The 10,209-nt window shown below is 60.5% G+C and overlaps 1 protein-coding gene across 1 annotated transcript in view; it reads right to left on the bottom strand.

The window, feature by feature from the left end:
• Positions 1–10,031, bottom strand: part of ATP2A1 (ATPase sarcoplasmic/endoplasmic reticulum Ca2+ transporting 1) — a 16,488-nt gene extending 6,457 nt beyond the window's left edge. Inside the window, exons 1-12 of the mRNA XM_004705698.2 lie at positions 9,914–10,031; positions 9,571–9,588; positions 9,075–9,157; positions 7,595–7,699; positions 6,775–6,913; positions 4,908–4,988; positions 3,770–3,855; positions 3,348–3,645; positions 3,046–3,212; positions 1,320–1,408; positions 968–1,070; positions 608–739 (exon numbers count right to left, since the gene is read on the bottom strand). Of these exons, the coding sequence (XP_004705755.1) occupies positions 608–739; positions 968–1,070; positions 1,320–1,408; positions 3,046–3,212; positions 3,348–3,645; positions 3,770–3,855; positions 4,908–4,988; positions 6,775–6,913; positions 7,595–7,699; positions 9,075–9,157; positions 9,571–9,588; positions 9,914–10,031 (1,419 nt within the window). The remainder of the gene's footprint in view (positions 1–607; positions 740–967; positions 1,071–1,319; positions 1,409–3,045; positions 3,213–3,347; positions 3,646–3,769; positions 3,856–4,907; positions 4,989–6,774; positions 6,914–7,594; positions 7,700–9,074; positions 9,158–9,570; positions 9,589–9,913) is intronic.
• Between the last annotated feature and the right edge of the window lie 178 nt (positions 10,032–10,209).

Here is a 10,209-nt window from a genome sequence, read left to right as displayed (position 1 = left end):
AGGGGCCGTAGGGGGTGGTGTAGCAGCCTGGAGGAACTCGGCGTGGGCCAGTCCGTAGCTATCAACAGGAGGACCTGAGAGCGAGGGCGACGGCCTGGAAGGAAGGTGTTCATCACTGAGATCCGAGGAACGCAAATGAACTTCGAGAACAGTGGAAAGGAGGGTGACCCTGATGGGTGGTGGGCGATGCGTCGGGCGGCTAACCACGAGGTCAGTAATTCCAAACTACCACCCACTCCGCAAGAGGAGGAGGCTTTCGACCCCCTTAAAAAGCCACCGTCTTGGAAGCCCACCGTGGGTCGTTAGTTCTACCCTGTCCTGCCGGGCCACCCGCCATGGGTGGGCACTGACTCGATGGCAGGGAGTTTGAGTTTGAAGAGGGGTCCCTTGTGGATTCAGTGCCCAGCCTCGTCCATTGTCCATTTCGGTCTTGAAATTTAGCAAGGGACCTTGCCGCAGAAAGAGCACTTGTAGACCTTACCTAAGGTCATTCCCTGCCCGCAGAGGCCCGCAGTGGGGCACCAGCCCTGCCTCTGCCTCCTAAGCTTTCTTGGGTGCGTGGGGTGTTGGGTGAAGAAACACTCGAGGGGGGAGTCCCCGGACTCACCGAGTTACAGGCGTTGGCCCTTTCCACCTTGGAGAGGTTCCTGATGTCGGTGTTGAACACGTTCATCTTCTCCACCAGCGTGGTGAGGGCTGTCTCGGTGGCCTCCCCGACCTTCTCATAGACACCTTTAGACTGAGACGGGCAGAGGGAGAAGAGGAAGTAGGTGGCCCAGGCTCCTCCTGTGCCTTGCTCCCACCTGTCCGACTCATCGTCCATCTACAGCTTGGAGGGGCAAGCCGTTCCCTTCCCAGGAGAGCTGCAGGGTCGGAAGGACCTCTTCCCCTTGACCCAGAGTCCACTGGAAAGGGAAGGCGGTGGGGTGGGGGCGATGAGAGGCTTTGTTGGGAGCGGGGAGGTTACCTCATTGAAGTCCAAGGAGGAGTCGTTGCAGAGGGCACAAATGGTGGCCAGCTCCACCAGCCCATCATACTGCCCTGCCCGCACTGGCTTATCATTCTTCAAGCTGGCAGCAGGGTGGGGAGGGAAGGAGAGGCGAGACAGGCCAAGAGAGAACAGGGATGAGATGCAGAGAGAGCACGGGGTGATGAGGAAGGACAGGTGGGGAAGTGGCAAACCACCTCAGAGAGCAGGTGGGAGAGAAGGCAGGGTGGTGGGGGCGGGGAGGGAGAAAGGAAACCAAATGGGAAAGGGAGAGCCAAGAGAGGGGTGGGCATCGGGGGCAGGAGGAGTGGGGTGACCCTTGGGGACTTACACCTCTCCCTCCGGAGCATAAGTGGAGCCAGTGATGGAGAACTCGTTCAGGGAGCAGGCATCCCCGTCCACCTTGTCGACGATAAACATCTGCAGGGATAGGGCATGGACATGGATGACGATCTGCTCCCCTCCCTGAAGAGGATTGATCGGCTAGTTGCTCAACGCCCGTTTCCTTCCCTCCCCACCCCCCTCTTCCCTGTGGCCCTGCAGTCACATTATCCGTGCTCCGTGCTGGTGATTTGAGAGCAGCACCACAGGCCTGGCTAGGGGCCGCTTTGGGTGTGACTGCAATAAGGACCGCTGGGCCATGCGGCTAAGTGGAAGGCAGGTCCGGGGTTCCCCAGGCTCCAGCGCCAGCGGCTTGTGGGCAGACCTGGTTTCAGAGGATGAGTTCGCCACCCACGTGCTCTCCCTGAGAAATGGCTTCACTTCCCAACATGGGCAAGGAAACCATGAACACAACAGGAGGCAGAGGCCACAGGCCAGTGGGAGCCGGGTCAGCAGGGGGGACACGGGACTCCAATGCCAGCGGGCCAGGACATTTTCCCCATGAGAGGAGAAGGAGACGGTCTAAGATCACAGCTTTCCGAGGACCAGTGAGTCTGGGAGCCTCTGGAGTTGTGCCCATTGCAGTGTTAGAAGGCAGGCGGCCCTGAGGGTGCCCCAAGGGATCCCGAGGCCCAGCTTCTCAGTATGTTTGTTTCCTGGGTGTGCTGCCCTGCGGAAGCCCGGAGGACAGGCGTCCTTTACCTTCGGATCATGGACGGGATGACCGCTCCCCACCCCACCTGCCAGGTGTGTACACGCAGATTCATCTTTGTTTCCTCTCTGACACCTAGCCTTTCTTCTCCATGATGAGCACTGACGATGGATCACATGAGATAGCAAACCCTGGGCCTCGGCGCTCAAAACGTTCACCGGGCCCCTCCTCGCAAGCACCTGCCCACCCAGGGGGCTGCTCTCAATGAGCATTTCTGTGCATCACTGCTACATGACCAGGGGGCTTCAGAAAGGTCCCTGGGAACGTGGAATTGAAAGGCCATGATCTTCTCCCACAAGCTCTTTGAAGCCCCTTGAGAAGAAGTCCAGGGGCCCTGCGGACCCAGTGGCTGTGCTTTGGGCTGCTAACGGCGAGGTCAGCAGTTTGAGAACACCAGCTGCTCTGCAGGACAAAGAGGAGGCTTTCTTTGCCCCAAAAAGATCCATCGCGGAAACCCATGGGTAGTTCTACCCTGTTCTGCGGAGCTGCTGGGGGTCAGATTCGACTAAGTGGGAGCAAGTTTGGGTTGAGTGTTTTGAGACGAGATCCAGAACCCCAGTGTGTCTGAGGCCCAGGAGAGGGTCCAGGCCGAGCTAAGAAGTGCCGGACGCTCAGGAGGGCAGGCTGGTGTGGAAGGAAGGAGCCCGAGAGCCAGACTTGGTTTGAAACAACTGTGCATCTTTGGGCAAGCTATGGACTTTTCTAGAACCTCAGTCTCCTCCTCTGACAGACAGCTAAGCAGACTGAGAGTCTCCCTGGGACTGTGGGCAGCGCTTTCCCTCCCCAGCAGTGTCCAGCACATAGATGGCGGCGCTGTCAAGGGTCTGGCTGGGGAGGAAGGATTTTCCTGGCTGACAGAAAGATGCTTTGTCTACCTGGCAACCATTTTCTCAGGTCCAGAGAAAGTAGTGAGGGGCACCCCATTTGGGGAGCCTGTGTCACCCCTGGGAGTCGGTGAGCTGACCTTGCAGACGGACATCTGGTTGGTGGTGAGGGTGCCTGTCTTGTCGGAGCAGATGACAGAGGTGCAGCCCAGGGTCTCGACGGAGGGCAAGCTCCTCACGATGGCGTTCTTCTTAGCCATCCGCCGGGTGCCCAGGGCCAGGCAGGTGGTGATGACGGCGGGAAGGCCTGCAGGGAACGGGGACAACCCAGGGGTGGAGACATCGGGTCCTCCTCCCTGGAGCCCGTCAATGCTACCTTCTTGGGGGGAAAGGCCCCATGGCTGCCATGGTTGGCCACGGGGAGAAGGACAGGCTGCCCTACCTTCCGGGATGGCGGCCACGGCCAGGGCCACGGCAATCTTAAAATAGTAGATGGCCCCTCGGAACCACGAGCCGCCGTGGACGGGGTCGTTGAAATGGCCGATGTTGATGAGCCAGACGGCCACGCAGATGAGGGAGATGACTTTGGAGAGCTGCTCCCCAAACTCATCCAGCTTCTGCTGTAGGGGGGTCTTCTCCTGCTCGGTGGCCGCCATTTGGTCACGGATCTTGCCGATCTCAGTGCCCACCCCAGTGGTGGCCACGATGCCGATGGCCTTGCCAGCTGCAATGTTGGTACCCTGCGATGGTGAAGAAAGGGCCGGGAATCAAGTCAGAGGTGACCCCCCCCCTCCTCTCCAGGGGTCCCATCTCCTCCCTCCTCCTGCGGCCCGAGGGCACAGCGGCTGACCCTGGACAGCTCACCGAGAACAGCATGTTCTTCTTGTCCTGGTTGACAGCCCGGGGGTCGGGGACAGGGTCTGTGTGCTTGATGACAGAGACGGACTCCCCTGTGGAGAGGGGCCCAGAGGGCTTTCAGATGACAGCATGTTCCTTCCCTTCAGCCCCCACCCTGATAGCCTTCCCGAGTCCGGCAGGGTGCAGTCGGGCTAGGATTCAGCACGGGTGCTGGAGGAGACCTGACCTCACACGGAGGCTGCTGGGGGGCAAGCGGTATATCCACCACCTGGAGCCCCAGCTTAACCACTTACGAAGGCGTGGCTTCCAATGGCCTAGGCTCAGTTACCCCCATTAGGCCGTGGGGGATGTCCACATGTGCGCTGCAGAACAATATCTAGGTACAGATGCAATCAGCCGGGGTACGTGAAAGGGCATCGGATACTGCAAAGGGGGTTCCTGGCCGGAGCAGGAGCAGTCCCTCGTCCCAGGAGCTCGCCCCCCTTCACTGTAATGGCTCCAGTGACTCTCCCACCTCAGCCTATCCTCGCCACTTGGGGTCACAGGGCAAATGGCACTGGCTCTTCGCCGCCTCCTTCCTTCCCAAAGGAGGTAGCAGAAGCAGCGTGGTTGGAAGTACATCAGAACGTCCCTCCAGTGCTAGACATCTTAAGGCAGTGGTTCTCAGCCTTCTTCACGTGGCGACCCTTTCATGCAGTTCCTCGTGTGTGGTGACCCCCCCAGCTACTTCATCACTGTCATTTTGCTACTGTGATGAATCGGGCGACCCTTCTGAAAGGGTTGTTCGACTCCCAAAGGGGTCAAGACCCACAGGTTGAGAACCACTGTCTTAAGGACTCCTCCCTGGGAGGAATGTTCAAGACAGTCGGAGGAGACAGGCTCGTTCTCTGGGTGTGCGTGTCCATCCAGAGGCCCAGGTAGAAGGGGTGAGTCAAAGGCTGTATGGAGAATGGCCCTGAAGGGCCTGCCCTCTCCCCTGACCCTTGCGTGTCAGGCTTGTGACAGCGTGACTAAGGCCAGTGGTGGTACACACGCTGGCAGGGGGTGTCCCCATTGCTGGATGCTCTCCTCCCTGTCCGCCCACCCAACCCTCCCCTCACCCAATCCTCATCTCCACACCCACTGGGGACCCAGCTCACCAGACCTGTGAGGATGGACTGGTCGACCCGGAGGGTGGTGGATTTGATGGAGAGGATCCGGATATCTGCAGGGACTTTGTCCCCCACTGAGGAGAGAGGAGAGGAGGGAGGTCAGCTGGGAAGGAATGCATCTTCCTGTCTAACCCACGCTCATCTTCCAGCCTGGGGAGATCATCCTGGGCTGGGTAGCCCCATTCTTGGGCTCCAGTCAGGTTCCTGGCCAGTGCTTTATTAGCCACCCAGCCCTGGTCTTAACACTCAGGCCCATGTCGAAAGCCTTTCTTCCCCTACCGGGCGGTGGGCTCCACTAGGACATGGTATGCTGCCCTGCATGGGGCGGAGCATGTGCTCAGGGAAGGCCTGCTGAGTGACTGAGGGGGGTGATGGCACTCCAGCGGGATAAGAAAGTCCAACTGAGAAGGGGAGGGACCAAGCCGAACGGAGACGGAGACGGAATGCAGGGAGAAAGATGGGGCTGAGGGCCAAGGAGAACTCGGGGTGAGTGGAAGGGAAGCGTGTGAGGGCACAAGGGAGAGAATGAAGCCAGAGCCAGGACACAGCACAGACGTGTGCACCCGTGCACACACACACAGGCACACATACAGCACAACACAGGCACTTGGCAGGAAGCATTGAGGCAGACATGAAGTTCCAGGGGGGATGCACGGAGGTGGGTCCAGCAGAGAAGGGGGTGCGGAAAGCACAGCCAGGCCTAGAGGGGCCGGAAAAACAGGACACGGTGGGAGCTGAGAATGAGGGCGCAGGGGGTGGGGGGGACTGAGAAAGACACAGGCAGGGGGGTTTGTGCAGGGTCTGCTGAGGGGAGGCAGCTGAAGAGACACATGCCTCCACCAGACGGGAAACTCCTCCCAGGGCCTCCTGCCTAATTCCACCCTGGTCCCAAGGGTGCTGCTGGGACAGGGATCCACTGCTTCTCTGTCCCCAGCCCCTGAGATCCCTCTTCTGGGCCAGAGGAAGCTTGGAAGGAGGAGGGCGGGGGTGGGTGATGGAGTCAGGCGGGGCACCCTGTCACCCAAGCCTAGATGATATTTATAGACACGCATGGCGCTGTCTCCAAACTGTCACCAAACTGGCTCTGTGATGGGCATAGGGGTCTTCAGCAAGCCCCTCCTCCCTCTCCCCAAATGCCCTGTTGGGGTGTCTGAGGAGAAAGGAAGGCCAGTCAGATGCACTCCCCGCCCGCCCTGTCAGGAGGCACGGAGAATGGTGCAGGACAAATATGAAATCCGCTGAAGGAGGTAGAATCCCAGTAATCTTAGCCACCCGGCCCCCACCCCTCCCTGGGCGGGCATTAGGTGTCCCTGTCCTGGAGAGGCGGGGCCCCTCCTCAGGCTCCCCCCCTCACGGTCCCGTGCTCTCTGCTGGGGCCTGAGTTTCCCTTACAAGGTCGGGGGCTTGAGCTGTCCCCCCAACCCCCCCCACCCCCACCCCCTTCCTCCTCCCTCAACCCTCTCTCCTTCCCCCTTGAGAGGCCTCAAGGGTGCGTCGAGGTCAAGATTTAGAGCTGACCAAGCTGGGGTGGGAGGAAGGAGAGGGCAGTCGGGCCTCAGCGGGGGGAGGACAGGGGCCATTGGCAGGCACCGAGCTCCACCTGTTGCTTGCAAGTGCTGGGTGAGAGGAGGGGGAGGTAGGGGTCTGCTGGTGCCTTGGGGACAGGACTGGCTGTTCCTGCTGAGATGCTGGTGGGGGCAGGGAGGGAGTCTGAGGCCAGAATGCCCTGGGGTGACCTCCTGAGGCGTCTGAGAAGGAGGGACAAGGGGAAGGCCACTGTCGAACCTGCTTCCAGATGTCAGCTGGCATCCCCAGCACCCACACCCTTGTCTCAGATGCTCAGGCCTGCCCAGCACTCACCGGCCACCTCCACGATGTCCCCGGGGACAATGTCCCGAGCCTTGATCCTCTGCACGGACTTCCGGTCAGCTCGGTAGACCTTTCCCATCTCGGGCTCATACTCCTTCAGAGCCTCGATGGCATTCTCTGCATTTCGCTCCTGGGGGACAGGGTGGAGGAGAGGAGGGTGGACACGGGGGACCTCTAGGGGGGTTAGGTCATGGGATGGGAGGGGGTTGGTGAGAGAAGCCTGGGGGCGTGGTGGTGGCAGGGTAGAGATGGGGGAGCAGGGGTCAGAGTCCTGGGAAAGTGAGGGACCTGGCTGGCCCAGCAGGTAGGGTGAAGCGGTTATGGTGCCTGGTGCAGAGGGCAGGTGTGTAGGGGACGCTAAAGGAGAGTCAGGCCAAACCAGGTGAACCCACCGCCAACAACGAGGAGGCAGTGTGGACTCTCAGCTACCTGACAGGGAGAGAAGTACTGAGCTGCCCCTGTGGTTTCTGGGGGTGTCAGTCTTCACTGACCACAGGACCCCATCAGGCTCCTAAGGAGCAACGGGTGGGTTTGAACCGCCAAGCAACTCAATGCTTAAGCCGCTGTGCTCCCGAGAGAGAAGGGAATGGAACCTCCCGTACACACCCCGCCCGCCCCAACTGACTTCGTGTCAGGCACTGTGCAGGGTACTGACACGCCCACCCTCTGGGACCATTCATTGGTCTGGTTTTACCGGTGAGAAAACGGATGGGGGAGCGGGTGTCACACAGCTGGTGGGAGGCAGGGAGGATGGATGCAGGAGGCATCCATCATCCATCAGGGTAAGGGGTGAGCAGGACTCAGGGCTAACCTGCCAAACCCCCACAATGGCGTTGGCGATGAGGATCAGGAGGATGACAAAGGGTTCCACAAAGGCGGTGACTGTCTCCTCGCCCTCTTCAAACCAGGCCAGCACCTGGAGCGCAGGGAAACCCGTCAGAAAGACCCGCCCCCACCCCCAGGGGTACAAAGTGGAAGCGGAAGGGGTCCAAAGACGCACAGAGGTGAGATGAGCAAGGAGGGGTGGGGTTGGGGGCGGTCGTCGCAGGCCAGCACAACTCAGGATTAGTCAGTTCGTGCTTTCGGGGGCTCCCCTGACTTGGCCGAAAAGACCCCACCCCGCAAAGTCTTCATTCACATGGCTTGGGGTGAAACTCCGGATATTCAGATCCTGTTCCACCCACCCTACCATCCACACCGCTAGGGCCCAAACCCAGAACCCCGAGGTCCTCACAGGCGCGTGGTGGCGCCCACAGCCCTCCCCAGAGTTCAAGACAGAAGAGCTCCGATTTCACGAGAGGGAGCAGGAGGGGGAGGATAGGGTTACGGGGCCTCCCGTACACACCCCGCCCGCCCCAGCTGTCGCCACTGCCAGGCAACAGCCCCGGGCAAATGTCAGGGAGCAAACTGGAGAGGGAAGCGGAGGCCCTGCCAGCTAGCTCGGCCTGGGGGGGCCTCCACTAAAGAGATGGAGGCCGCCACCGCCGCCGCCACCCAGGTGCTTGGTTTGTTTGTTTGTTTGTTTGTTTTCTTTGCTCCAGAGCCTTGTCCGCTGGCAGGGCTACGACAGGAACCAGGAGATTCCCCCAGCCCCCAAACGCAGGAGGGAGGACCTTGCGCGGCGCGGCGACCATGGAGGGGCCTTGAGGCTGTGCTGTGAGCAGAGGGCGTTCGAAGTGGTAGAGGGAAGGCCAGCTCGTCGGGGAAGGAGGAGACCCTGGAACTGGGATTCTCCTGGGGCCGAGACCCTGGGAAGGGTCGGGGTCGGGGCCGGGGTCGGGGCCGAGGGGGGCCGCGCTTGGGTCACGCTAGCACCAGCGGCTCTTTCCCGCGTCTGCCCCGGCGTCTTTCCCTCGGCCAATCAGCGTCAGGAGGGCGGGGCGGGGCGCCAGGATGCGCCAGGATTGGTGGAGCGGCGCGCGGGCCCCAGAGCATGCCGGGAGTAGTAGTCTCGGAGCCCTGGGGAGCCCCGGTTCCGGGTCCCCGTCTGAACTTTCCGGGAAGCCGGGGCATGAGGCGGGTAACCCCAGCGCTCCAAGCCCCTGGGGCTGCTGGAGCGGCTTAGCTTGAGTATTCTAACAATAGCCTTCCAGCTGAAATGAAAACTTGTCTTCGGAGCGTGGGGCAGAAGGAGGCGCCACGAGAACCAGCGTCCCGCCTTCATGCCCAGCTCGGATCTGCAAAATCGGATGCTGAGGGCTTGGGCTCGAGGCTCGATGGTTCGATGGTTCCTATCTCCCCTCACCCCAGCTGCGAACCGAGTCATCCCCAGATACCCTTCCCACACTTACAAAGGAAATGCAGGCAGCCAGAAGGAGGATCCGTACCAGGAGGTCTTCAAACTGCTCTACCACCAACTCCCACAAGGACTTTCCTGGGGCGGGGAGAGGCCAGGGGAGGGCCGGCCCGGGGGCTCAGGTCAACAGGATGGATGTCTGGGGCTCCAGGGATAAGCTAGGGTCCAGGGCCTGAAAGGGGGCTGCCTTGGTCCTGGGATGGAAGGGTCCAAGGTGAAGGGCAGCCAGGCCCTGAAGAGTAGGGCGGCGGTGGGAGCAGCCAAAGGAGGCCAAAGGACAGGTGCCTCCAAGTGATGGTCCCGTGTTCAAGAACTGGCTACCTCCAGAAAAAAGTGCCCCGGAACTACTGCCCCATCCCACCCCACCCCATCCAGGTGCTACCCTCGAGGGAGGGATATTTACCCAAGGAGCGAGCGTGTAGGGCAAGAGAGTGGGCAGGGGTGGGAGAAGGAGGGTCATTTATGAGAATTCAGAAATTTCAGTCACTTACCTTCCTCAGCCGGGAGCTCTGCCCAAGTAGAAAAGAAAAGGAAATATTCACTTGAGGTTCAGTCTAATCCACCTCACACACACAGACACAGCAGGACTTGGCGGTTAAGAGAACCAGGCTTCTGGAAGGGCAGCTGAGGTTCCCCAAGGTCATCCCATTAAATTTCCTAAATTTCGGGGGCTCAGAAACCCTGTGTTCTGAGTACCCAGTACCCCCTCTTCTTCGACCTAGCTCATCCCCAAGTAACCCAGAGACTCATTCTTGCTTGTTCGTTTGGGGGTGGGGGCTGGGGAGGGGGTGGGTGGTGCAGGAGACCCTTCGCCATCGAAGAAGAAACACTCACCATTGGGGCCGTATTTGTCCAGGTGCCGCTTCACTTGGTCTGGGGTGAGGCCCGTGGTCTCGCTCACCCCAAAATGGGCCAGACATTCCTCGGTGCTCTTGGAGTGTGCAGCCTCCATTGTGCTCCCTTCCTGGGGGCCAGGGGCGCTGTATTCCTTCTAGGGGGGGTCTCACTCGTGGCGGGCCTTCCTCAGTGTGTCCACCTGCCTGTCTGTCTGGGTGTCTTGCTTTTGCTCTCTTGGGCCCCCCCCCAGGCTTTTCTTCCCTCCACGAAGCTCTGACCCCCGTCTGTCCCAC

The sequence above is a fragment of the Echinops telfairi genome, unplaced genomic scaffold, assembly GCF_000313985.2.
Source record: "Echinops telfairi isolate 266 unplaced genomic scaffold, ASM31398v2 ScPeMD7_5;HRSCAF=22, whole genome shotgun sequence".
Classification (NCBI taxonomy): Eukaryota; Metazoa; Chordata; class Mammalia; order Afrosoricida; family Tenrecidae; genus Echinops; species Echinops telfairi.
The sequence above is the reverse complement of the archived record's forward strand: the minus strand, read 5'-3'. Positions and strand labels throughout refer to the sequence as shown.